Below are 27,790 nucleotides of genomic sequence, written 5' to 3'. Positions count from 1 at the left end.
AAGGGAGAATTTACAAAAGTTCCTGCTGAAAGACATCTCCCTCCTCTGAGCAACAGACTTGCAAGAATTGTCATTTCCTGATCTAACCAGCTTGGACAAATTGGCTCTCTTTATGTTTTCTGCTAATTGTCTCAAGCTGCCTGGCCATAGTGTTTATTTCCACCAACCTTGGTTAAAACACCTTAGCAGGAGGCAAATATACTTACTACAGAAGTGGATCAAGCTGTGCAGCCCGTGCTTCCCATATTAAATTGCCCACATTTTACAGGCTGCAAGTTCATCTCTAGTTTTCCCAGTGTAAAAGAAATCCCACACTACAAACCCCATAACGAAAACCAAATAAAACCACAACAAAACAAAGGTATCTACGTTGCAGAAGCCAGAAACACAAACCACAGAAAGCAAAAAGTGAGAATCCAGTCATACTCCCCACCAACCGAGGGGGTTGAGTGTCTCAGACCCTGGTCTTTTTCAGCCACAGCTGCCTCCACTCCAGCTCCCTCTGCCCACACACCCCAGACCTTCCTCTGAAGCACCTACAGCTGCTCTTTGCTGGCTGGGCTTCCCTGGGCCTTGATGCAAATTTGGTCCTGGGACAAGCTTTATACTGGAGGAGGAGCTAGGGTAGAACCACCTTCCCTCCTCTGCCATGGTTGTTGCATACAGGCCTCAGTCTAAAGTCCCTAAGGTAGGCTCTGGTCATGGTCAGATTATAAATACTGACTTGGGAAACACCTTATTTGTAATGCTGCTGAGGAAAACTGCTGCAAATAGGTGGCATGGTTGCTAACCAGTGACCCAAAGCCATGTTTCTCTGAGCCCTCTGATCTTTCAGCTTTGCTATGCGTGGATGGAGGAAGATCTTTAGTATGCCATGAGTGAGCCTCATTGCTGCCAAGGTGGAGCCAATCATTACAAAGCCAGTGTGGGAGGAGCTGAGGTCCTCAACACAGGTTCACCCATGTCCCTTCCTCTTCTGCCACAGTGGAAGGGTTTCAGCTCTTCCTGCACATGGTCTCTTGAGGGCTTGAACCACCGATGGCCTTCTGGTTACCTGTAGCCCTCCTTCCTTGTTATCTGCATTAGCAGGAGGGCTAGGTCTTCTGTTTGCCGTACACTTGCTGGGACCAGTTTACCTGCTGTGTCCAGCTTGTTCTTGCCTTCCTAGGAAGAACCTGTTGTGCAGTTGGCCATTTACCTACCTTGCATCAGGAACAGTGATGTGATGTGACCAAGTGTCTGGAGCCACCAGTGGGTGATGCTGTTTGGGATTACAGCACAGAAATCACTGGGGGGTTAAAACTGTACAGGTCTGAGGTGATCTTCAGATGAAGCCCTCAGAGAGGTGAAACTTGCCCCAAACAGGGCTATGTTTGCAGTTGTGACTAGCCTAGTGACTCCACTTCTGCTGAAGGTATCCATCTTAAGGTCGGTCGGGTAGCAGAAACTTTCCCATCCTGATCACATACGTTTAAGTGTGAACCTGAACTGCATGGAGATGCCCGACTCCATTGGTGTAACCTTCTGTGGATCCCTGCTTGAACAGGGCACTGCCATGTGTGGTCACTGTGGTTTCCCAAGCGTCCTCTGGCAGTAAATGGGCTTTAACCATTTTTAGGGCCCTAGCGACTGGAGGAGGGCCAGCCTGCTTTACTGCTGGGGATCAACTCTTCCTTAGAGTGTGCCTTATTTTGGAGAAAGGTGCAAATTGACAAACCCAGACTGCATCCCCACCTCTCTAACTCTAGTCATGCAAAGAAGGTGGGGTTTAGGCTGAATCACAGACATTAACAAAGATCAATCTGTTAAGATATCCCCAAAGCTTCAGGTAAATTTGGCCACCAGGCTTCACTGAGACTCAGTTGTTAGCACTTGCAGTAACGTTTCCAGGATTTTGGTTCCAGTCCATTCCTTTACCCTCAGTTCCTTGGCTCTGTGCTTGCATTTGTTGGCAAATACACTGCACATGTACTTCCTTGCCTGTCTCTTTCTGAACATAGTATATATTTACATTTTAAAACCTGTTTTAATCGTGGGGTTTTTTCTCACTTTTTTCCCCCTTAAAAAGAACTGGGGATACCTGTGTTTCATGTGAGGTTTTAATCTGGAATGTGGAGAGGGGATGTTTCGCGTCACTCATCCTGGAGTACAAATATGAGGGGGGTTTGAAATGTCTTCACAGCATGGTGCAAAGGGCAATTTGATCCAGGGGGCCAACACACTGTGGAGTCAAGCCCGAGCCACCTGGCAGAGACATGACACAGGTCCCCGAGCCCCCTCCTTCCCCAAACCACACAGTAGCTGCATCCAGCTGTGGGCTGCGTTTTCATACAGAGACTGCCTGATGGACATGATTTGCTCGTGCTGCCTCTCCTACTAGTTAGAGAACCCAAAGACCTGAGATGAAAGAGGTATTTGGACAAGCAGTGCTAGAGGCAGCCACAAGGGTGGCAAGAGGCTGAGCAGGACAGACATAAAGGGGCAGAAAGTGCCCTCCTTCGGTCTCCATCTGGTCTCAGGAGCACGGAAGGAGAGCAGAAAATCCATGGAAGTTTCTGTGCTGCTTACTTCAAGCAGCTGTAGGAATGCGGCAAGCCTTATGCCTGTTCTCTCTCCCATCCGTCTCTCCCTGTGGCCTCTTCAGGTTCGATTTATTTAAATGGGAGGTGGATAGAGCTTTGTTCTCAGCACACCATGTCGCAGATCTAGTGGTGCTTTGTTGCAGAGCAGCTTAGTCCACCTTTGGGGCGCTTTAGCAAATGAAATGTTTGCCTCCTGGTCAGTCACCGGCAGGAAATGGCTGATCCAGCACTAGTCGTTGCTGTCAAAAATCATGCCAATAAAAACAGAGGAGTTAAAGTAGCTGGTTGAAAATAGAGATAAGCCCAAGTGAGCAGCTGGACCTATATGTCGTGTGAGCCTCCATCACTGCAGTGGGACTATGCAGATGCCAGATGCTAAGCAAAGCCCTCTGGCCATAAAACACAAGGCTATAGAAGTGTTTTCCACTAGCTCCTGACACTCAGCCCACTTCAAGTTTTTTTCCTACAGGTCTCTTCACAGGTAGCAGAAGAACATTTCTTTGGCCAGAAACTTGTAGCTCTAACTGGCTCAGTACTTAATTCCTTTCTTTCCAGGCTTGCAGCAGTTGCAATCATGGCAGGTCTATCAAGTGTTTTCTGTCTGCTGAGGGACAGGCAGGTGAAGGGTCTGGCTTTCAATTCTTCTGGTTTGTCATTTTTATCAAGCTGTCCTCCCCCTTGGTCATTACAGGATAAGAAAGGCATTTTACTGTATTTTCTCAACCTTTAGCTTGTCCATCATTCCACGAGCAGGCTGCAGCAGAGAAAGAGAAGAGATAAATGGGGGGGGGGAAGGGTTGGTTCAGGCCATTAGACCCTCTGCAGTAAGAAAAGAGACTGAAGGTACAGCTGCTTTTGAGGGGGATGTTAGGAGGTCAGGACCGGGGGGGCAGTGGGTGGTGACAGGGCTATGAGCCCAGGGAAAACAGAGCTGCAAAGTTTACATAGCAACCCACATGAGAAGGCTGTGAGCAACTGCCTGTTTTCCTTGCCTTTAAAAGCAGCTATGAAAGGGGGTGGGGGAAACATCAAAGTATAGTGTAGACAGGGGAAGAAGAGGGAGTCTCCTGTGGGCTGGTGTGAGAAGGGCAGACAGAACATCTCTAGGGGTATCTGGGGATATGGCTATTGCCAGATGTGCCTGCAGAAGAAATCATAAGGCCCATCCATGTACAATGTGCAGAACAAGAAGTTCCTAGTGGAGCCACAGAGAAAAATCTCAACTCTTGAAGGGAAAATGACACGACCAGGCATCTAGCACAGGGATGACGGGTTAAAGCGTGCCTGCTGGTGCTGGGAGGACGGGGGTTCAGCAGCCAAAGCAGGCGCCGCAGGGCGCAGTGCCTGGCGGCCACGCCACTGTCGGTCCCTGCTGCGCGTGCCAGGCTCAGCCTGCGCTCGACCGCTGGCAAATTCCCTCCGTGTCGGTTTAAAAATAAGCACTTCAGCCTGTTGGACAGTCTGCCTTGTAAAAATAAATACAGCAGCTCTGCCAGCCTGCTGGGAACGCTCGCTGGGGCATACATGCTCTTCGGGGGCACCTCTTCAAGGGTGGGTACCCTGGCTGGACACACGGCCCTCTCTGCCAACCTGGCCTCCACTGCACGGGGAACCTTGTGTGCCAGGGGCACGGTGGGCACAACATCCCTCGCCGACCCCAGTCCCTACCTCCAACATCCCTCCGTGTGCTGTGGCAGCCCGAACCACACCAATGCTTTCAGATACGGCTGATCCACGGGAGGAAGATGCTGCAAAACACGCAAGCAGGCACAGCACCTCACGGTGGGGCGTGGGGGGGGGGGGGGGGGGGGGAAGGTTAGAAACCGCCTCTCCATCGCCCCGCGCCTCCAAAGTCCACTTTCGGAGAAGAACAACTCCCTCCTTCCCGCAAGGCACTGCGGGCCCACGCACACACCCCTCCCCTGAGGGGCGGCGACCCTTATAGCGGGGGGGGGGGCGGGGGAGGCCGCCGCTGCAGGTGGGCGGCTGCGGCCCCGCCTATCGCCCATCGCCCCGCCCCGCCCGCGCGCCGTGGAGCAGAGGCGCCCCCTGCCGGACCCGCCGCCGCGCGCCGCTCCCCCGCAACCCCACGCGCCGCGAGCAAAATGAGGTGGAAAAATGGAAAAAAATCCCCCGTCGGATCCGCTGCGCCGTGGACGGGGGGGGGGATGGGGGGGGGTGTTGGGGGGGTGAGGGGCGAGAGGGCAAGCGGCAGTGCCTCTAAGCCGTGCTTCTCCCCAGCCCCCGCCATCGAACGTAACGTGGGGGGGGAAATGACCCCAAACCCCAAACTCAAGGATATTTAGATAAGCTAAACATTTTAAAAATTAAATTCCACAACAGGGAACTGGCTAGATGCCTGCCACAGCTATTTCTCAAGTCTCAGGAATAGGAAAAGAGCAAAAGTGTCCTTATAGTTACAAAGAAAGGACTGACAGACCTCAGCAATCTGGTCCCGTCAGCCTGATTTTAGTGTCTAGCGGCCAGTAACCAAAACAACCCATCTCGCTTGCAAGTGGTTGTATCGTTAAAAGGCCAGAAACCCACGTTAGCCAATACTTCAGCATAAATCACATTAAATCAAGCATTTTTTTTATCTGCCAGGAGTAACCACCTTAGTGGATAGCTGAGAAATGCTTGAGACAAGGATCTTGTGTTTATCATTAACTTTAGAAAGCCTTTGCCTCGTTCTCTGACTATATTTTTCGTTGGCAGCTGATGGAAAAAAGTCTTTGGGATGGCTGTCCCTAGTTTGGAAGCAGGTGTAGAGGTAGTTGAGAAGAAATGCTTCAAAGTCCCTGCAACCAGCTCCCGTGTGCTAGTGGAAGAAGGTTTGAAGCCTGGTTCTGCAGGGCCCGCTGTAGCTAAATACTTTCAGTAATGTCTCCAAGACCCGCATAAATTTTGGCAGAGCAGAAGGAGCTGCAAACGCTTCTGAGAAATAAAAGTGGTCCTGGCAAGTTGAGGAAAATATGTAAAATAAACAGTAGGCAATTCAGTTAAGGCAAAGGCGCTTAAGGAGGAATAACCGTCTGTACAAACGTATAACCCTGCGCTACCAGTGCTTTAACAGCTCTGCAGAAAGGGCTCTGGGTGTTAAAGCAAGTCAAAAACGAATTAATGCTGGTGTTCATGGCAATGGAAGCATAAAAAACAAACAATTACACTGTTTGTGTAACTGATGCCTAAAGTCATTCATGTTAAACCTGCCGCATCGTGGCAGTCAGGAGATCTTAAGCCTAGCCAGAAAGCAAACAAACATTGCTTCATCTCCATGGACCTGAAGCGAACTTTTTGCTTTCCTCAGGTCTGGAAGGGCCTCAGCTGAATTTAGCGCCAAGATTTCTCTCCCACGCTGCAGGGAAGAGGGAGCCACCGGGACACGGTCTGTCAGAGAGCAAAAATAATGACCAGAGTTTTAGAAAAACTTGATGATCTGTAGGAAAAAGCCCAGAAGGCTTGCGTTTGTGTAGAAAAGACTGAGCAAAGGCAGGGCAGCAGTTCACACAGGTAAACAGTCGCAGTGAAGGTACTTTGCATGCGCACTGCGAGCAGAGTGAGTTGCAACCACCTTGGATTGAACCAGGCTATATCCTGGGAGATGCCTTTGTAGCCGCAAGGACGGGACTGTACGGCACCGGAGCAGCCTCACCCACGAAACCGAGAGCCTCCCATCACTGGAGCGGTAACGGGTTTGCGTGATAAACCCCCGTCAGGCCTGGTGTAACTGATTTGGAAGGCTCTACGCCTCTCGTTCCCCTCCTGCCCTTGTCACTCCTCGTTCGTGATTTGGCAGGCTTCTCCCACGGCGGGGCTGCTCGTACCCGTTTCCCGGGCGCGCCCCCTTGTCCCCTGCCCTGCCGAGCCCCGCCAGCCTCCGTGCTGCTCCCGACACCTGCTTTGCAACCACTCGCCGTCCCCAGTTTCTCTGCCAGCTCTCCCCAAACCTGTGCCCCTTCGCTCCGAAGCAGACAGGACACCGCCCTCTCCGGAGCCGGCACCACCCTCCCCGCCCAGCTCGGGACGAAGGCAGGCTGCGCCCCCGGGCCCGCCCCACCGGGCCCCACGCCTCGCTGGGAGCTGTAGTCCGGGAACTACGAGCCCCGGCGTGCCCCGCCGGCGGCCCCGGGGCCGGGCCGGGCCGGGCCGGGCGGGAGCGGCGCGGCATGGCGCTGGGCGGCTGCCTGCGGGCCGGCCGGGGGCGGCTGCTGCTGCGCGCCGCGGCGCCGCGGGGGCCGCCCGCCCGCGGGGGCCGCGCCGGGGACCGGGTGAGCGGTGGCGGACAGGGGGCCGGGGCGGGGGAGTGGGGGGTGACCGGGCCCGCCGGCCGCGTCCTTGTCGCGGGTCCGGAAGGGCGCGGCGGGCCGGGGCCGGGTGCGGGGTGAGAGGGCAGGGCTCCCGGCGGCGGGTGACCGTCCCCTCCGCTCGCCTTGCAGCCGCCGGCCTTCGGGTTCCTCTTCGACGTGGACGGGGTGCTGGTGCGGGGCAGCCAGGCGGTGCCCGCCGCCCGCCAGGCCTTCCGGAGGCTGGCGGACGGCGGCGGGCGGCTCCGGGTGCCCGTCGTCTTCCTGACCAACGCCGGCAACTGCCTGAGGTCGGCCAAGGCCCGGGAGCTCTCCCAGGCGCTGGGGCTGGAGGTAAGGGCGGCCGGCCCCCGCCCCGGAGGGCTCTACACGGCCCGACGGCGGCCCCCCGTTCAGGGCTCCGGGCCTTGGAGGGGGCATCGGGAGGAGGAGGAGGAAGCCCACCCAGCGCGACTTCCCCGGGAGGGGTGGAGGTCTTGGGGCGACAGCGCCACGGGGTGACCGGCTCTGCCCGGGCCCGAGGGGATAGAGGGTGGCAGGCGGCAGCGCCGGGAAGGGATGCGACTCGACCGCGGGAAGAAGGGGGGAAATCATCCCCCCCGGATCCCCCCGGCAGCTTCTCCTCCCTCCCGCAGGTCTCTCCGGAGCAGGTGATCCTGTCCCACAGCCCGCTGCGGCTCTTCAGCCAGTTCCACCAGAAGTGCATGCTGGTGGCCGGGCAGGGGCCCGCGGAGGAGAACGCCCACAAGTATCCTTTGCTGCCCCTGCCCCATGGGGCTCTGCGCGCCCCGCTGCGGCTTCCCAGCTAATGCTGATGCTCCAGCCCTGCCCGTGCCCCTGGTGCTCGCCCGGTCGGCTCGTAGGAAACGGAAAGGCCCATGGTCTCATCCTATGGGCAGGCACCCTCACGGAGAGGCTCAAAGGCAGGCATTTACTGTTGATCTCCATCTTGGTCACCTCCTGGCTGTCCTTGGTCTGTGTTTGGCATCAAAACACAGATTACCTCTCCTGTGAGCTGCGTTGCTGTTCCTGCTGGTCAGATGTTGCCGTGAGGTGACTCCATCGGCTTTCCGCCTCTCTCACTTTTGAGACAAAATTGTGCTCCTTCTCATTCTTCCTAATGCAAAGGTTTTCCACAGGAATCTGACACCAATTGAAGGAACTCAAATATCATTAGAACCAGAGCGTCCCAGTTTGGGGACTTGGTCTAAACAACAAACCCACATGCATATTGCCTGGCTGAGGTGAGGGCACAGCAGGTCTGACATATCCCGTGTCTGCAAGGAGGTGAGAACCGCCTGCAGGGTTTGTGGCACCTCAGCCTGGATGCACAGTCATGCCTTGCACTTTACATTTGACTTCATTTGGTACAAAACCTTGGCCTGTGTCTCTTTCCCCAAGGCCAGCAGGGCGAACTAAGGACAAGGTGTTCTGAGTGGAAATGCAACTCATCCTTCACTTGCGTTGTTTTATCAGCACAGACCATTTTCTTTTCACTAACTAAGCTGACCAGAGCTTCACTGGTTCTGATTCTAGCTGAAAAGCCTGACCAGGCCCCTGTGCTGCACCAGTATGAGAACCCTGGCCCTAAAGGTCTTGCAAAGCACATCCATTCTGTCTTGCAGTGACCTCTGCTCTTTGCCTAATTCCAGGGATTGCTGATCACAAACTAAATTACCCCAGTCTGGGTTTTTTTGTAATCTTTAGGTTGAAGCACAGCGTACAGTTTGACTGGAAGCCACAAGGTTATGCATTTAATAACTGCTTTGCTACTAGGACTTAATCCTTTAGATGCTTTTGCAAGTAACTTAAAAAAGCAGTCACTTAAAACAGTCTCCACAGCTTTCCTTGATGGTCTGAAATAGCTTGGGTTTCAAGCATGTGGTCACCATTGAGGCACTGAGGAAGGCATATCCCCTGTTAGACATGGTGGATCAGAGCCGGAGGCCAAAGGAGCTGGTAATTTCCTGATGCATCAGTAGAACGGGTGGTTGGCCATGGTGGTGCTTACAGCATACAGCATAGGGTGGAGAAGCTGCGGAGGCACAGAGCAGATGGCTACTAGTGACTTTCCTCAGCGAGAGCCTAGGGCTGGCCCTGAGCAGACAGCATCTCTCTGCTCTTTCCAGCATTGACTCCTGCTGGAATGGCAGTGACTTTCCCATATCCTTTCTCATGCCATGCCTGTCTTTCCATGCTACTCCTTGCAGTGAAGGATAAGATGGTTTGGTTGACATCTCTAGCTCTGAGACAGAAATGCAAAATCTGTGAAATCCCATCTGGGGTGGGGGTGGTGGGAGAAATCTTTCTTCGGGATTCCAGGTGGCCTTGTCCTGCCTCTTTATGGGACTGCCTTGGCACACTTGAAGGAAGCATTTTTAGTTTTGTTTTGGAGACGGCATTAGGTTTTGCATTACTAACCAACCCTTCATTTTTTACTGGCAGCCTCCTCCAACCACTGGCTTCCCCACTATAGAAGGTAAGCAGTAGCCTTTGTTTACATATGAACAGCAAGCAGAAACAACAGTCAGGCAAGCCAGCTGGGAGCTAACGATGTGCTGTTGGCTCATTGGTATCCACAGGCAGCTTATTCAGAGGATACAGTCAGTAGGCAGCCTCGCTGCCCTCGTGCAGTGTGAAGCACAAGCTGATAAGAGCAAAGCCAACTTTTCTCTGTGCCATGCTTCAACATCTAGAAGCAGCGGTGCACATGGTACAGTGATGCGCAGGCTGGAGCGCTGGCAGAAGCTGTGTTCGGATGATACCTGTAGAAGCCGTGGTGTCCCAGCAGAGGGGTGCTTTTGCTAGTGGGTGGCTTTTGGTAGCAGGTCCTGTACTTGCACGCTGTGAGTTTCCAAGCATCTCTTGAAATCTGCAGGGGTGATTCTGTTCGGCGAGCCAGTGAGGTGGGAGACAAGCCTGCAGCTTATTATTGACGTACTCTTGAGCAACGGGAACCCTGGGGCAGAGCTGCAAGATATACCATACCCCCATCTGCCTGTCCTTGCCTGCAACATGGATCTCCTGTGGATGGCCGAAGCCAAGATGCCCAGGTGAAAAGCATGTGTGGTATTTGCTTTAGCCTATTTCGTACATCTCCCCTGCAGATGCGCTTTTCTTACATACCACATTTTTTAGCATTAGAGTCTGCCTGTATGGCTTAATTAGCAGCAGAGACATGAAAACTGCATGAGAAAGACTAAAACTTTCAAGAAGCAGAAGCTAGACCACTGCCTTGGAGGTGTGTTTGGGTAGATACCGTGTCCAAACTAGGCAGTACCCTGGCTATAGCAGATGGTCCTCCTCACTGAGGAGTGTTTGCTACTCGAGTAGTGTGACTGGAGATACTGATGACCTCTTTTCTGGAGCAGGTTTGGCCATGGCACTTTCCTTCTCTGCTTGGAGAACATCTACAAGAAAGTGACAGGCCGGGAGCTGAAGTATGAGGCCTTGATTGGCAAACCCAGCACAGTCACCTACCGCTATGCTGAATACTTGATAAAACAGCAGGCAGAGAAACAGGGCTGGAAGTCTCCCATCCGACGCCTCTATGCAGTTGGGTAAGATATTGTTTCTCCTTCTGATTTCCTTAGGGAGTTGCATACTGACTTAAGTTTTGTTTGGTTGTTTTTTTTTTAAAATAGAGATTTCTGAAGTGAATACCTAAATCCCCATGGTGTCTCTGGAGCCTCACATCCCAGAACAGAGTCTTGCTATCTTTCTTGCATCTTATGCTTTTAATAATTTGAGGGGCACTGTCAGCCTAGCAAAGCTGTTAACTGTGGAATGCAGAGCACGTGTAGCATGACTGGACTAAAGAAAAAGTTAAGAGACCCAGATGTAGCACCGTTAGGTACCAATACCAGTTAGGCTGAACAGTTTGGGATTGTAGGGAATATATTACAGCAATGGCTGAAACTGCTATGGGTACTTTGGACCTGTCTTTTCCGCTTTGAAAGATGTTTGTGAAGCATGTGGCCTTCACCACAGCTAACAGGACTCACCAGCAGGTGAACTTGCTGGCCCAGTTGGGGTCGTTCTCTTGATGTTAGCAGATGTCTTGTGCCTCTTCCTCCCTCAGTACTGCCTTAATCCCAGTCTGCCAGGCCAGAAATTGATGCATGAGCTAGTTTCTCATTTCTGTTTCACACTGTGACCTTCTCCAGGGATAACCCTATGTCTGATATCTATGGGGCGAACCTCTACAACAACTACCTCAAGTCAGCTCATCAGAACCAGGTCCAGGATGGGGTGAAGAGGAGCCTGGAGGCAGCCAGTCCCAAAACTGAGGATCGCCTTGGGCTGAGGAAGGACTGCAACAATTCAGTGGAGAGTTGTGAGTCAATTCTGGTCTGCACTGGGGTCTACCGCCACAATGCAGATGATCACAGTAACATGGAGGAGTGCATGACGGAGACAGTATTCCATGGGCATCGGGACTTCTGCTTTGACCCCAGCCTGGTGGAGGCATCTTACATAGTACAGGATGTGAATGACGCTGTGCAACTTGCTTTCAAGAAGGAGAACTGGAGCTAGGGTTAAAACAGGTGTGTCTAAAGATCTACCATCAGGGATTTTATGTACTGGAAAGGGAAGAGGGGAAGAACAGGGAGAGACCTGGCATGATCTTCTAATCTAGCCAATGTGAAAGAAAACTCCCTGTCTCAGCACTAAAAACCCCTTGCTTTTATTGACACTTACCTGCAATCCTGACAGCTGCCGGCGGGCTTTCAACTGTGAACATATATTGCTACTATCAATAATTGAGCCATAATGGAAACAGGGTATAAGAATAAGGGTTGTCCCAGCAATCCCAGTTTTGTTCAGCCTTCAGAATTCTTTCTTTTCCACCCTCTGTGCATGAAGATCAGGTAAGCCCACCCTCCTCCTCGTGATGTGAGGATGAAGCTCTTCCCTGGGCAAGGAGCCACTATCGGCCAATGTACGATTAATACAATGGACTATTAGGCTGGTCCGTGACGTGAGCACACCATAAGCTGTGTTGTGGTGACACACTGCCAAGGGAAGGCTTTAAGTCTTAACAGCCTCCTTCTAAAAAATAAGTGCCTATGGACTTTAACAAATTCTGTTTGCTTGGGGATTTTCCACTGCGTCACTGCCAGTCTGAAACAAAATCCCATTTTGCAGTCCTCCATCAGCTACGAGAGGCAGGGCCCCTCAGAAGAAGCTGCAGTAGCCAGAGCAACTTGCTGCAGGGCTGAGGGGAAAGTTACATTATTCCCTCCCCGCCCCGCTATTTAGCATTCTGTGAACACTTCTGCCTTTTCGCATCCCACTAGGGAGCCAGCAGCCTGCTCTCAATAGCAGAGGAAGCCACCAGAGAGTCTGAATTTCCAGAAGTGTCTTTTCCCAGAACTCAGTGTTGCAGCAAGAGGCTGTTTTGGCATGCATCCTGACCCCAAATGTCGCAAGGGACATCCACCTGCTCCAACTGGCACAGCTTCCAAAGAAGGGCCCCTCTTTGGAACAGGGCCAACCAGAAAGAGTCACAGCCCACTTTTGCTTCTTCTTTGCATGTAGGGATTAAAAAGGGAGATCATCAAGCCAGGATGATACCCGAGCCCCCAATTTTCATCTTTAAGGGTACGAATATATCTGTCCTTTACTTCCTTCTTTCCTCTCTGCCCTTGTGTGGTTTGCAACTCAGGGATACCCCATATGGTCTGATCCCTGGTCCCTTCTCTTCCTTGAGCATGTGGGTAGAGTTCCCCTAACATGAATTAGCAGCTGGGACTTGCCTGCCCAGGAACATTTCCATATCTCTAATGACCTGCACTTCCCCTTGCCTCTGTTTTCCTAGCTTGGGCTATCCAGAGAAAGATCAAGTCCTGTGTCTCCTTAGACAGTCCAAAGAAGTTAAGCAAGTATTGCTTGAGAAACTCCATGTGAAAGTTTGGCTCAGCAAGGAGTGTCATAATTCCAGAGGAGCATTGTGATTTTAGAAGCCTAAATCAGCCTGCGTATGTGACTGAAAGCCTTTGGAGCCAGCACAAGTGAGTTTATGTTCCTAGTTATGCTCAGCTCACGCCACTCTGAGACCAGAAATAGGTTTGCTCTGCCTCCTCTTCCTTCCTGCTTTACCAGGCAGCTCCATACACAGGGTACAAACAAGATGTTCTCTGCAGACATTTGGGTTGTTCTTAATTAAAATCTCAGCACCCATGTGCACTGACATTCTGCTTCAGCAGCTCTCCATCCTCTGATTCTGATGTATCTTCCTAGGGATGTCACACTGCAGAACAGGCTCTTTTCTTATGTTATGCCAGGCTTTCTGTCTGAAGGGGATTGGGTGCTATGTCAGTGACCCAGGCAAAGAGGTCCTTCTCCGTGTCTTCTTTCTTTATACCTTATTTTCTGAATAGAAGCAGAAAAATACCTCTTTGGATTAATTCTCTCCTATGAAATCCATAGTGGGAAGCAGTCTCTTCCTCTCGATACTAGCTGGGGTTCTTCACCTTTGTCTTATCAAGACAAGGATCGCTTGTCTGCTTCTAAAAACAGGTGTAGTGTGAGGAACACAATCTAATCTTTTGCCTTTCACTGGAGAGAAAAAGAGATTACCATTTCATCTACCTACACAAGACAAGGACTTGTCTCCAGTTCCCAGAAGGATAAGTAAAGGGAAGGACTTTCCATATAACATAGGGAAGGTCTTTTAGCTTTCAGGATATCTCCACAGTCACAATTGCACTGTGGACCCAGCGTGCAAGGCCTGAAGTGGGAGGCCCATTTATTCATAAGCTAGCTGCAGTGTCCCTCAGCCTCACTTCTCAGAGGTGGCATCCAGTGCAGAAAGAGGAACACTCCCTTTTCTTGCAATAGGTGCTAACTTGGGTGAAAACTTTTATAGGATTAATTGGGAACTGTCTTCTAGGCTGTGATTACATAGACCTCAGACACCTGGCTGCTGGCAAAAATACCCTCAATTCGGTAGGTGCTTATCTGCAGAAATACTAAGGTTGTCCATCTGCGTGCAGTAACCTTAGGCAGAGCTCTTTCTTGTTACTTGTTAAGATTGTGGTGCTAGTTGCTCAAAGACAAGGTGCTACTGAACCAGTGTTCCCTGAGGGGAGTAGCACTGCTGAATCTGCTATCCCAAATGGAGCCAGGTGCACTGGCTGCTGCTCGGATGATGGCAGTAGCTTTGTGGAAGGAACGTGTAGAAGAACTTTGAGAAATCACAAGCAGTTTGTGATTTCACATCACCATGCGTGGCACATCTCAGCCAGAAGTGAGGTAGGTAGCAAGAGGAAGGAGGTAGCACCCTGTTCAAGAAAGTAAGAGGTTTTTAATTTGCATAGAGAGTGAGCCAGGCACCTCTGTCTTTGGAGGGAGCAGTGGAGGTAAGCTGACTGATGTGAATCTGCTTCAGATTCCAAGTCTGCTTTTAGGTCCAGATTTTTCTTTTTTTTTTTTACCATGTTATTTGTGGTGAAACAGTGCTCTGGGAGTCTTAAAAATGCGTAGGAGGAACTTCAGTGATAAGGAATTCAAGAAATGATTCACTTGCGAGTTGAAATTGGACAGAGGGGAGGAGAATAAATCTAGAAGAATCTTGCACCCTTTCCCCAATTCTTACCAAGTAGGGTTGCATAAAAGGCTCTGCTTTTTGGTCTGAGTGCTAATTAGTCAGATGGGCTGCCCTTGGTATGAGTGACACTGAGACCTTTCCCCTCTTCCCTTGCTCAGCTCCTTGAAACAGTGCACTTTGTCCGAGTCACTGCCCAGGAACTGCACGGGCACAGTGGATGAAGTAGGAAATCTGGGTTCTCCAGCTGCTGCTGGGTACTGGATTGCGGAAGATTTCTACAGAGGAAAGCACTTGCCAAGTCCCCTCTGCTCCAAGCATTTTCTGCTGGAGTGCTGTGCAGGCTTCTAACTTGTCTGCAGTTCGTTTATGGACATCTGTTATTCCTAGAATTCAGTGAAATCCTTTTTCCTTGGAACTGCAGCTTCCTGGAATTAGCTTCAAGTGTGGCTGAAACAAAACCTTTCCTTTGTCTCATATTGCACGGAAGTGGTATTTCTGAAGCTGTATTTCTCCCCTTTGGAGCAAGCACACTTCTGTGCAGATTATGGGACCAAGTGGGAGAGGGGACTTCACACACTGACCTAATACCTTAATATTTATATGGTGCGTGGTGAAGACATGGTGAAGAGCCGATCCTAACAACTCTTCCACAGATGGATGGTTTTAGTCAAGCCTAAAGGCAGTATGTGGTGAGGTGAGGCAACAGAGAATAGCAGGGAGAAACCAGAGGAGGGATAGACCTTGGTTTCAATCTGAAGCAGAAAACTTTTATGTCATGCAATAACATGGTGGCCAGAGAGTTCGGTTCCTTTATTCCACAGGATGCATGCAACTACTAGTCTGGTGTTCAGGGAGTCATACAACACTACTGTCCCCTTTTTTCCAACCTTAATCCTGGTGTGTCTTTTTCCCTCCAATAGTGGATAGTGTTTCAGATTATGTCATGTACACTGTAGCAGAGTGATTACATATTGTACAGAGAAATCACAAGCTGTGATTGGTTTAGATTTCATACTAATTTCATACTAATTTCAACCCAGTTCCAGAGTTGTTTCTTTGATCTAGCACATATAAAAAAATAATAAACAGATGTTTTCTTTGAAAGACATTTTAAGGTCTTGTGTGTACATTTCATGAGTATTGCCCTGATCTCTCTCATGTCTTTGCCCTAGGAGATTACCAGGACAAATTCTGTCTTTTGTTCTGTTCATCAAGCCATTTTCAGGTTTTCTTGTGAGAACCACCCTGAAAGATAACCCTCCAGTGATTCTTTTGATTGGGCTAACCCATGATTCCCTGTAAGCTCTACATCTGCCATAGTCAGGTGAGATGGGTGCAACTTTGACCATTCCTACTCTGAAGCGGAGAAAAAAAGGACACATCACAAGGTATGATGCCCTGACTGACTGTTCACAGTCAAGACTAGTTTTGGGATGCCATCTGCATACGAGATGCTTGCAGGGAAGGCATTTAGTTGTAACCTGACCTAAACAGTTGTTTGTAATGATTACTGATACTGGATGGGGAAGCCACAAGATAGATACCACCAACTTAATCTGCTGTTGCAGATGAAGAACAAGCGTAAGGGAATGTGGAAAGCCATCCTTACCATTAGAAGTTTACTCAGCACGGTGTTAAACCCTGGGTGATCATAGAAGAAACCCAAGCTGTTTGACAAGAGCTGCGCTCCGGTACCATCTGAGGAAGGTGAGGGGAGTTAGGGAGACATATGCTAACTGGCAAACTTTCAGAATAAAGCCAAAGCCTTTGGTGATTCCAGCAGGTGGAAAATTAAAGATTCCAGTAGGTGAAAACCATCAGCTTTAACAATCTAGAAACAGCCAATTCACTTGCATTGTTCTTACAAGATATTCCACCAGAAGGTTTTCCATCTACAAAGTTCACAGTTCATAGGAGGCACATTAGACAGCAAATCAAGCACGATTCAGAGTCCTGAGAATGTCTTGATGTTGAAAGGAGCAATTGATAAAGCAGTAAAGGCAGTTTTGGAGAGACAGGACAAGGATTTCCATTCTCGTCAGAGAAAGGAATTGAGTTGTATTCTACATCCTGAAGAAATGACCTATGGTCCCAACCTTTAATAAGTAACAATAAAAGGCATTAACCAGCCCTCTTCTTTTATCTAGTACTCGGGTAGTTGGAGCACTTGCCCAAGATAAGGCAGACCAAGGTTTAGTCACGCAGAAAGAGATCAAAACCTGAACTTCTTGAATACTTTTAGTCACTATAGTATTGTTAAAGCAAAAAGGCAGCCTAGGGTGAAGGTGTTCCTTGTAGGAGACAGCCTTAACTGGAAGCTTGAGTCCCATAGAAATCCTTAACCAACACAAGGAGCAGAGTTAAACATTGGTATTGTGAAACACTGAAGAAGAACAAGAAGGACTGAGAGCCCTACACAGGTTAGAGCTTGCTCCCAGGTGGATGCTGTTACTTGCTCACCCTGGTAGAAATATTGGCCCTTTAGGGGTGTGCCCAAACCCTTCCTTTACTGAATCTACCAAACCTCAATTATAAAAGCACAAGTCTTTATGGATTTTTGCAGCCATGCAGGCAATTTGATTAAGATTATGCACTTACTTATGGATCCAGTCTGCAACAGTTTAAAACCCCACACAGCAAGGCAGCTACATGTTCTCTAGGAATCAGATGATTCCATCAAGAAATCACTTGTCTCTAATTCACTGTGATAAACCTGATTTTCCCTTTCAGTCAGTTCAACTGCTAAGATCTTTCACTTTCTCCTCGAGGTCAGTTCCATTACACACTGTGTGCTAAGACTGAGTAAGTACAAAATACTAAGAGCAGCCCCCAAATCCTCTTCACTCTCCAAACCCCTACCCCACTACAAGCATGAAGAAAAATTCTCTCTGCTTTTTAACCTGGTATCAACAGCTCTTTGAACTGAAATATAATTACAAGCAATAGATTTTTACACTTTTATACCCTTTTGAAGAGTATCTGTATTCCCCAAACCATAATACTGGGTCAGCAGTTTCATTACAAAGACTCTGCATTCAGAGGCAGACAAACCAAGGTGTCTTTGAATGCTGGTGCTGGCCAGGTGAAACTCTTCTACGCTTGCCTGTAACTTCAACCCTGACCATTTGAATGGATTAGATAAGTGCAGTACAAAGCATGTCAGAGAATCCCAGAACCTTCCTTTCCCACACAAAAGGCATTTTAAGTATGGTTAGAGCAGATTATGCTCAAACTCACCGAGATCAGCTTTGCCTCCTTCCCTCCCACTGCTGCTGGTTTCTGACAGCTTACTGCAGGGTATAATTAGGGATTTAGTCTCTGGGCTTTCTTTCAGGCATATATTTGCCTATTTTTTTTTCTTCCCCCAAGAAATGGAGTAATTATTTTGTTTTCTCTTGAGTTCTGCCCTCAAGAAAGTTTTGCCTTTCCCCCAGCAGGGGTATTTTCGAGGGCACACTACTGTTTCCACTAGTAGTCTAAACCAGAAATGGTAGCATTTTAGATACTCAGTATGACTATTTCACAGAACTCTGTTGTCTGCCGCTTGCCTTTAAATATGTGTATACACACACATATCTATACATACACATAAATACATGAAGAAGCCAGAGACATAGCTTTGGAGCTGCTGAAGAGTAGAAGCTATTTATAGTTTAACCTTTTAATGCTTTAACAGTAATGGTTAAGCACTCACACTTCCAAGGACTGCACATTGCATTAAATAACTGGATCACACAGGAAGCAGCAGCTTGTCATATCTCATCCTACAGTGCGCTACAAAAAGCTCTTCAGTGCTTTCTCAAGTAGAAGACATTTCTCCCCTCACTCCCATTTTAAGGTACAGGCACAATTTCTGCTTCCTTCGTCACAAATAAGCTCTTTTCATATTCTCACCTGTTTGTTTGAGTTGTGTTGGCCCTGCTGGAGCCCATGCTCAGCCCTCAAAGGGCTTGAGCTCCCACCCTCTTTCCCAGTGCTCCCCCATCCCTGCTTACAGATCCTCTTGCCCTATAGCTTCCCACCTGCCTACCTTGGATGCAGGGACCTTCCCAGCCTCAGCAGGGATCCTTTGGGCGCTGGAGATCCATTTCCATAAGGTTCCTCTTACCTTGATCACACAGCCTCAGCCAAACAGCGCCATGCTCCCCAGGGTATACAAGGTGCAAGCCCCTTTGCCAGACAGGTGCTAACCCAGGCAGGCCCAGTTAGCACCCAGCTTCCCCCCCCAGGTGCCTTGCCTCCCACCCCATTCCCCTGGGCCGAGCTCACCACATCACCTGGCTGGTGTGTCAGAGCCCATTTCCTCAGGTGAGCAGGCCATCCATGGGTGACAGGCCATCCATGGGTGACAGCCCATCCCTCCCAAAGCCCAGGGACCACCATTCAATTGCACTTACCCCAGTAGGTGGGACAGATGCCAGTCCGGCAAGAAACAGACCCAAACCTTTGTGAAATTAGGCTTCTTTGTTAAATGAGCCTCTGGACAGAAAGCAGTGGAGATGCGAGTGCCTGTGGGCAGACTGCCAGGGCAGCTAAGTAAGCGTGTCCAGCCTACAGCACCCAGGGAAGTGCATTGCCCAGAAAACCTGGGGCACATGAGCCAACGAGGCAAAGCCGTCACCATCTGCTGCCCAGGTGGGGCAGGAGCACCACTCTCTGCATGAGGGCTGTTGCCTTGAGCAGCCCAGATGGATGCTTGGCTTTCACTCCACGTCCTCTCATAGAAGTGGAAAACTTGCAGTGGAATAGGTGACCATGGTAGGAGCAAGACTGATTTAGCTAATCCTCAGGACTGACCACACATTAAGCATGCCAGTGATACAAGCGTTGGCTTACCCTGAGAAGGGTTGGGTGAATGTACCCACCTTAGATAAAGGCCAGGATCCAGTAGGTAAGAATGTGGCTTCACCCTCTACCCTTGATCACACATGCTTACACTGCCATCTAACCCAGCCTTTCTGTGGAAACCAAATTAGGAGACACAGCCAGTGTCACTCACAAACCCTCGCTGTCGCCCTTGAGCCATCCTGAACTGGGCAACCCCCAACACCAGCCAAAGAAAAATAGCATGGGCCCTGCTCAAACCTGGATGAGCAATGCAGACAGCAACCATCCTCCTTGGCCATGGCCTCGAGCCTCACGCTCCCTGTATAACAGAGACCATCCAGAGCCCTAAGCAAGGTGTTCATGGGGTTGTACAAAAATTGTAGTCAAAGGAATTGTTTGGCCATGTTGGTTTTTTGCCCTTGGCAGGCAAGACTGTCAAAGAGAGAAAGCCTTGCCGGTGAAACAGGCAGCGCTCCGTGGCAGAGCCCAGGCACAGCGCTTTCATCTCTGACAAAGGCCACACACCTTGCGAGGCTGGAGCACAAAGCAAACACGATGGGACCGTATCTGGCAAGGAAAGGAGAGGCAGCTTCCTGCTCGCTGCCTTATTGCATCCTGAATGACCTCAGACTAAGCTGCTTGGCTGAGCATGGTGCTGCCTTGCTCCTGTCACACAAAAGCTCAGCATTTTCCCATGCCGGGTGGCTGTGGGCTGGCACCACACCCAGCAATGCAGAGAGAAGAGTATCCCCTGCATCACCGTGGAGGGAGCAATGTGGCAGTGCCTCCAAGGCACTGACATGGGATGCGGATCATGAGGCGCAGCCCCTGGGGAAGGGCAGCCGCATGGCTCTGTGTGGGGATGCCGGAGCTGTGACCCCCCCGGGTCAAGTGCCTCAGCAGAGGCCCACAAGCTGCCCGGACTAAATGCAGGCAGCACTGTACAGGGCTGTCAGGAGTCTACCATGAGAGGTCCTCAGCCTCAGGCTGCCATGCAGTCACCTGCTGGAAATTAAATGGTGATTGCCCTCTTTGGATTCACCTGATCTTAGACTTGTGAATGCCAGTGACACTTGTCACAGTTACGAGGCTAGCGGCGCTGCCTGCTGCATCCTGGTCCTTCTGTGAGCACCTGCACAGGTGCCCTGCCTGTTTTGCCCCTGGAGTGGACTCTCACATCCTTCATCCTGGCACCAGTCTAGGATATGCCACCCCATTCACCACCCTCCAGGCTGGACTCTTCTTTTGAACACTCATGTTGCTTATGATATGCTGTAATTACTGACTGTCTTTAAATTAAGTATTTTTATTTGCTAATTGAAATGTGAAATTAGGGGGAAAGGCCCCTTAGACAGAAAGGGCATGCATGTGTGTTCAGTCTCATCTGATGCTACGTACCACGACAAGGTGTGTTAGAGGAAGGCAATGAACACAAGTATCACTGATGCAAGGTTGAAGTTTGGCAAGTGTATCCCAGGATTGAAAACACAATGTGAGTGGAGAAGAAAATAGGTATCCCCCTCATCCTAGCTGTGACCCAGCCATGCAGGTAGTGGCAACAGAGATACAGTACCATGGACTTTATAGCAGCATAGCAACCAGCGTGGGAGACCATGAGAATGCCTGTGTGTTACTATCCCAGTTTAGAGGCTGCACCACTTCAGTACTGTGCTGCCCAAGTAATTACATTAAAACTTGCATAGCCTCCAATCATCAGTTTTTTCTCCCCCTCTGTTTTGACCACGCTTTCAGAGAACTAATTTATCTGTTCCCCCTCTCTCCAGTCTCCACTGACAGTAATGCTTTTGCTGTGATTCTTCGTCTCCTTCCCTTGCTTTTCCTCTTGATTATTGCTGTGTGTCTAAAGAAATCTTTGTGGCAACCCACCTCAAGTTCTCCCCTTCCCTTTCTCAGTTATTTCTTTGTTTCAGGTTTAAGCATGAGTTCGCCTGGCATACCCCAGACCACTTTCTCGTCGTTGTCAAGAGCAGCCAGTGACATTTACTGGAGTAGGGCTCCTCAGGGAGCCTGCACCAACATGTATTAGACAGTTGTCACTGCTGTCCTGGATGTCCTTTCCCAGTACTAAGCAGCTGGGTTTTGCTCAACCCCATGTGTTTAGCAACACCCTCAAAAACCAAGCAATTTGGGGTCTTTATCACAAAGTGTAGTTAATACAGACGTTTGTGGGTACAGCTTATTCAGTGTGCTTCACATCATCGACAGGCAGCACCTGGCTCATCACCGGTGGGCACAGGTAGGAATGAAAGGCCAGTGATGCCGAGGACCAGCTGCTTTGAAACATGATGTGCCAAGTCATTAGTGCTGGTGCTGTGACAGATCCAACCAGCCATGCTCAATTCCAGGCCATTGTTAGCGGGTCAATAAAGGCCCTGACTGGTGCTTTCGGTAGAAGTAGGAACTTCAGGGCTATTCACATAAATTTAAAGCCACTGGCCCATCATGGCAAGCTGGGCAGAACCCTCAGTATGTGGGTTGGCTCAGCTCAGGAAATCGGTGGGGTAAAAGCCACTTACTTTGATGTACAATTACTTACAACAGACTGAAATTACGGGCAGCCAAATGTCCAGTGCCACAGATGCGGAGCCACAACTGAGTGCTTCGCTGTCGGCTCTGTGCCAGGCCGCTAGTCCTCATCTTGGTTAGCCTAGAGAGACTGGGGGAGACTGAAGTATTAATAATTTTCTGGGGTGGGTGCCAGGGGACCATGGCGTGCCCATGGGTGACTCACCTAGGCCTGGCTGGCCCCATTCACGGGGGTCTGGGGGGCAGGAGGCAGCCGGGTCATGCCTCCTGACATCTGGCTCTGTCACAGCGCCGGGGACGGGGGACGCCTTCCTCCCCCCTCCTTTCTCCCACCTCCCCGGCCGCACAGCCGCTCTCCGCCCCCCCACCCCCAGCCCACCCACCGCCGCCAGCCGAGACGCCCGCCCCGGCCCCGGCAGCTGCTGCGGTTGCGGCTCGGCGCCGCCCCCGGCCTCCCCCACCGCGCCCCGCCGCCTCCCGCCGCTCGGGCTCCCCGCACCGCCGCCGCCGGTGCCGCTGCCGGTGCGGCGGCGCGGGGGGCGGGCCGGGGGCGGGCCGGGGGCCGCGGCGCGGCCGTCGGGCCCGGCGCGCCGGCTCGGGGGCCGGGGAGGACCATGCACCGCGCTGCCTCCAACCAGCGCTCGGTCTCCTCCTCCTCGGGCTCCTTCCAGCCGCCGCCGCCGCCGCCGCCGCTGCCGCACGCCGCCGACCGGCAGCCCCTCTTCCCGGGGGGCTCCAGCAGCGGCGGCAGCCGGCGGGGCTCGGGGTCGAGCTCGGGCTCGGCGCGGCCCCGCCGCCCCCGCAGCAGCACCGAGGAGGAGGAGGAGGAGGAGGAGGAAGAGGAGGAGGAGGAGGACAGCATCAGCATCAGCAAGCCCCTGGTGCCGCCGCCCGCCGCCCCGCTGCCCGCCGCCGCCTCGCCGCTCCCCAGCAGCAGCAGCAGCAGCGGCGGCGGCGGCGGCGGCGGGAGCCCGGGCCGCAGCATGACGGCGGCGGAGCTGTACGGGGTGGCGGCGGCGGGCGGCGGGGCGGCGGGCGGCGGGGCGGCGGCGGGGGCGCTGCTGGGGCCCGGCGGGGCGGCGGGCGGGCGGCGCTGGGGCTTCCAGGCGCTGTCCCTGGTGCTGCTGCTGGGCCAGGGCGCGCTGCTGGACCTCTACCTGATCGCCGTCACCGACCTGTACTGGTGCAGCTGGATCGCCACCGACCTGGTGCTGGCGGCCGGCTGGGGCATCTTCTTCTGCCGCAACAGTCGGGCGCGCCGCCGGGAGCGGCCCCCGCCGCCCCCCGGGCCGCCCCCGCCGCACCCGCTGCTGCTGCACGGCCCCCCCGGCGGCCGCGGGGCCGGGGGCCGCGGGGCCGGGGGCCCCCCCCGCGGCGGCGACTTCGCCTACGCGCACCTCGCCTGGCTCATCTACTCCATCGCCTTCACGCCCAAGGCGGCGCTGATCCTGGGCACCTCCATCCTGGAGCTGATCGAGCTGCGCCTGCCGCTGGGCACCACCGGCTTCCGCATCACCCTGGCGCTCTCCGCCCCGCTGCTGTACTGCCTGCTGCGGGCCATCGGCACCGAGGGCTCCGGGCAGCTGCTCCTGCCGCCGCAGCCCCCGCCGCAGCACCGCGCCGCCGCCGCCTTCCTCGCCACCTGCCTCGACCTGCTCGACAGCTTCTCCTTGCTGGAGCTGGTGCTGCAGCCCGGCCGGCCGGCGCCGCTGCCCCCCCCGCTGCGCTACCTCCTCATCGCCGTCTACTTCCTCTGCCTGGCCTCGCCGGTGCTGTGGCTCTACGAGCTCAGCGCCGCCCGCCCCCCCGGCGCCGCCCGCCTCGCCCTCCACCTCCTGCTGCCCGCCGGGCTGCTGGACGCCCCGCTCCTGGCGCTCCGCTGCCTCCTGCTCCTGCGCTACCAGCAGCCGCTCTCCCTTTTCATGCTGAAGAACCTTTTCTTCCTGGCCTGCCGCGGTCTGGAGGCCCTGGAGACCTGCTGCCTCCTCCGCCCCGCCGCCGCCCCACCGCCCGCCAAGTACGGCCCCGCCGCTGCCGCCCCCGCCGCCGCCCCGCTGGCCCACGGGCTCTCCGACGCCGACGTGGGCCCCCACGGGTATGTGAACGCCTTGGCGGTCACCGCGCAGGGCTGAGCCACCGACCCCGGCCGCCGCCCCCGGAGGGGCTCCCGCCGCCCCCGGGCCCGCTCCCCGCAGAGTCTCTCTGCGTTTCTGCTCAGGTTCCCGCCGCCGTGGCCGAGCAGGGGAAGGGGACGCGGGCCCCCCTGTCGGACTCTCGCTCTCCTCCTCCCTTCCCCCCGGACAAATCCGTCGGCGGACGCTCAGCACAGACCTGACCGCCTGCAGGAGCCGACGGCTGGCCCTTGCCCCTGGAAGACGCACCTGCCTTTCACGACGAGGCTTCTTCTAGTGCTTCTGCCCCTCCGCACGGTTTGGAGGGTCCCACTCTTCCCCTCCCACTCCCCGCCAAGACATCGTGTTGCTTTGTGACCTTACAGGTTTAGTTTTTTTCCCTTTCCCCCTAAGCAACAGGGACCAGTGGATTTTGTCCGGTCCTTTAAGAATTCCTGCCGACCACCACGACGAGATGCGAGAGGGGTCTGACCAGCAGAGACGTGCCTTCGGGGTGCGGGCAGGACAAAAGGAAGCACGCTTTGGTTTCACTGGGTCTTGCAAAGCTGCCACCTCTGTGTCCCAGCAGCAGAGCTGCAGGGGTCTTTGCGTGCCAGCTGGGGAACCTCTGGGAACATGCCGGCCATCTGGTCTTTTCAAGCCTAGGAGCCACTTTCTCCAAGCTGAAAATGTCTACCTCTGTGCTTCAACCTTTTGCATCTTATGTTGACTTCACACGCTAAAGAAACACGCGAATCCAGCATGGACATAATCCAGGGGCTTAGACCCCATTTCACTACCACTGAGACATTTATTTCTGGTGAGAACAGGGTTTACAGCAGCCTACTGCTTGCTTCAGACAGCAGCACCCACACGCTGGGGCTCTCATTTCTCTGTGAATATGCATGTTTATGGGATCAGTGTTGTTTTTTTTTTTTTTTACGCAGAGCGTAGGGACTCCCTTTACACAGGCCGGGAAGGCTGGAAAGATTTCCTCTGGCCCCCCTCCATGTCTGTTTGTGAAAGCAGACACGGGGCTAAGCCTGCAAACCACCCCCTCTCAAACAGCAGAGCAGAGGACGTCAGCGCTGCTCAGGGTGGGCCCCGTGCGCGGCGAGCCCCCCTCTGCAGCACAGAGCTCCTGAGCTTTGATGAAAGCCCACACACCAGCATCCTGTCCTCCATGTGCGTGTGGTTAAGGGTGGGTGGGAAAAAAGTTAATTGTTATTAACCTCTCATAGAAACACAGTTATCTTTAGTTTTAAGCCCCATGAATGTTCAGTGGGGGTTAAGGCCTGCTCTTCCGCCTGGCTACAGCTGCTCCTGAAACCACCCAAATGGAAGCAGGAGCACAGAGGCCATGTTTGGAGGAAGGACTTTGCCCCTCCCAGGCTTATATTTTGTTATCTGGGCAAGGCTGCATTCGTTGGGAAAACGCCAGTTTCCTGGTCCCAAGCCTTTTTTCAAGCTGTCCTGATGGGAAGGAGAAATAAAGCACAACCAACTGCTACCCAGAGCCGACAGCAGGACCACAGGCGCAGCCCAGACTTCTGCACGCACATCCATTCTCTCCTTCAGGGCTTGGGCTTCAGTGGGACCGAGCCTACATCCCACCTCCCTTTTCACAGAGTGGGATCAACTGCCTGCTCCAGAGGACTGCTACAACAAAATGTTTACAGTCTGGTAACCTCCAGCTCCCACAGACAGACATAGGGGTGCATGGGGCTCTTCTCCCCCAGCTCTCGGGTGGCTGATGAGCTTTGAGGGGCTTAAAAGACCCCTAGAGAAGATAGAACAGCACTATTGCCCCGTTCAGAGGTGCAGCTGGGACGGGTGACTTGCTGCTCTCCCCACGCCAAATGGAGAGTCAGCAAAGGCTAGGCTTAACTTTCCCACCAGTGCTTTATTTTTAACCTGAGCCCTTATATGGGCAATTGTGTGAATTTCGGCCAGTGGCCTTTCTCTTCAGTAACTTCTTTTTGTCTGGACAATCTTGGTGCTGTGAGTGACCGTGATTGTAAAACTTGGTACTGTGAACTTTTCCTATGTGATGTGAGATGTGTCGAGGGGATGCTAAGTTCCTGGCCAAAGGAGGTGTAATTACAGGTATATTGTGCTTGTACAGATATTTGTTTCCTTGCACCTTCCTTTTTTTCAGCATTAAACAGATAGTAAAAGCTCAGAAAGAACTACAGTACTATTTGAGAGAATGAGATGATACCTGTACCTAGAAATAGCCACAATTCAGTAAAAGCTGAAGGAAAAAAAAAAAACCCAACCCAAAAACCCAACACCAAACTACTTTGCCAAAATCAAGGTGAAGAAATCAAGCTAAAGCTGTTTACCCCAACTATGTTTTGCTGCTCCTATGGCCAAGCTCATGACAGCACTGAAGCACACAGAACATCACCCCTATTACACTGAAGCGTAAGCATAGTTGAGACACTGTAAGAATCACAGCAGAATTATTAACAAGTCTTACTTCAGTACCCCTTCGCAGCACGTAACCAAGTTGCTGTTTCAACAGTGAGTGCCTTTTTCCATTTAAGACATAACTGAGAAAATGGCATATTTGAAATTTATCTAGCCATGGCATATTTAAACCATTAACATCAAAATCACAGTTCAAATTTGTCTGTGGATGCCTGGGACAGATGACCCTGCAAAATAATGCTTCTGTTGCATAAAATTCCTTTGGAGAAAAAGTGGTTCTTTGTAATGGCTTGGTTTCTAGTAGGCGTGCTGTTTGGAGAACGTAAAGCTCTCATTGTAGTTGGCTGCACAGAAGCCCCCTTGCAACTAAAAAGGCAGCTCTGCTGCCACTTCTGTTAGTTACTACAGAGAAACATTTAAAGCTCTTTAATGCCTTGTCTGCTCCACCTTTTGAATTCCCTGCTCTTTGGTAGTTGAGCTCTCACTTCCATTTAAACCCTTCCACTCCATAATAGATCTGTTTGCAAAAGAGATAGAGGTACCATTAAAGTGCAAACAATACCTCACCTGATGCACCTTGCACACCTACTGCATATTCTGCCAACATTAAATTACCAGCCCAGGTCAGTAACACTTTGCTAAATGAAGTTGTGCTATACTAAGACATACATCCCTTGGGATTCTGTACAAGCCTTCTAACACAACTCAGTTGTTTAGCATTTTATTGTTCTGTTTGCTATCCTGACAAGAGAGATGACTACTCCCAGGAGGGGAACTGAAGTGAGAGATAAGGCCAGCGGCTAGCAGACACTTGGCATCCCCCGGCATTAATCAGAACTTGTATTTTTTAAAAAGCAAGATTGTTAAAATAAAATTAGAAACTTGTGACTGATTTTGCTTTTTTCCCCTCCTTTGAGTCTTGCTGGGCTATTCAATTTTGCATTCAGGGACCAACAGATGCATTAAAAATGACTTGATTTCCTCATGTTCGATTGCTGAAATAGCATCTGGATTTCTCCCTCAAACAATCTGCTTGTAAGCGAAAGTGAATTCTAAAAGCTGTAACACCAAGGGAGTTATCTGAGAGGGAGTGACTAAGGCAAGAAAATCCATATGACACTTGTGAGCTTCCTATTTAAGTGATTTACAGGAATTCATACCACTTGAAAAAGGCTCATGGGGGAAAAAATTGCACATTTACATGTTAATTGCTGTAAGATAAAAGAAACTTTAAGAAGTGGAATCATCGAGATGACAATTATTCACATAACCTGAGAAATTGGTTCTCACTGGAGAAGCCTTGAGATCACAGCTGCCTCTTGCTTAGCTCCCACAGAGTTAGGTCCTGCACGGAAAGGAAACAAAGGTGGCACCCAGTCTTAAGTTTGGATCTATGCAGGGATTGTCCCTTTGTTAGTCTTTCTAGGCATCTGG

The 27,790-nt window shown here is 51.8% G+C and overlaps 2 protein-coding genes and 1 long non-coding RNA gene across 7 annotated transcripts; 2 read left to right on the top strand and 1 right to left on the bottom strand.

Moving 5' to 3' along the window:
* Nucleotides 1–5,581: 5,581 nt before the first annotated feature.
* Nucleotides 5,582–6,844, bottom strand: LOC135314674 (uncharacterized). Its single transcript, XR_010374170.1, has 2 exons — nt 6,478–6,844; nt 5,582–5,969 (listed from the first exon to the last, which is right to left on the bottom strand). It is a non-coding gene; the product is annotated as an uncharacterized LOC135314674 (long non-coding RNA).
* HDHD5 (haloacid dehalogenase like hydrolase domain containing 5) lies at nt 6,700–20,998 on the top strand. 5 transcript variants are annotated; one of them, XR_010374166.1, is made up of 9 exons: nt 6,700–6,850; nt 7,019–7,219; nt 7,522–7,634; nt 8,752–8,845; nt 9,332–9,365; nt 9,765–9,939; nt 10,258–10,446; nt 15,611–16,145; nt 19,692–20,998. XR_010374166.1 is itself a non-coding variant. In XM_064458584.1 (8 exons), the coding sequence occupies exons 1-8, from the start codon at nt 6,749–6,751 to the stop codon at nt 15,738–15,740; spliced, it is 1,038 nt and encodes a 345-aa protein (XP_064314654.1). In that variant the 5' UTR covers nt 6,700–6,748; the 3' UTR covers nt 15,741–18,770. The 5 variants fall into 5 exon arrangements, 2 of the variants coding, with proteins under 2 accessions (XP_064314654.1, XP_064314648.1); XR_010374169.1 differs by having other exon boundaries at nt 15,611–15,826; nt 19,692–20,991; XR_010374168.1 differs by lacking the exon at nt 19,692–20,998 and having other exon boundaries at nt 15,611–15,826; nt 16,007–18,770.
* A 1,428-nt stretch (nt 20,999–22,426) lies between these two features.
* Nucleotides 22,427–27,249, top strand: TMEM121B (transmembrane protein 121B). Its single transcript, XM_064464228.1, has one exon. The coding sequence runs from the start codon at nt 22,427–22,429 to the stop codon at nt 23,942–23,944; it is 1,518 nt and encodes a 505-aa protein (XP_064320298.1). The 3' UTR covers nt 23,945–27,249.
* Nucleotides 27,250–27,790: the final 541 nt, after the last annotated feature.

The sequence above is a fragment of the Phalacrocorax carbo genome, chromosome 1 (assembly GCF_963921805.1).
Source record: "Phalacrocorax carbo chromosome 1, bPhaCar2.1, whole genome shotgun sequence".
In the NCBI taxonomy this organism is placed as follows: domain Eukaryota; kingdom Metazoa; phylum Chordata; class Aves; order Suliformes; family Phalacrocoracidae; genus Phalacrocorax; species Phalacrocorax carbo.
This window is presented reverse-complemented; position numbering and strand designations above follow the sequence as displayed.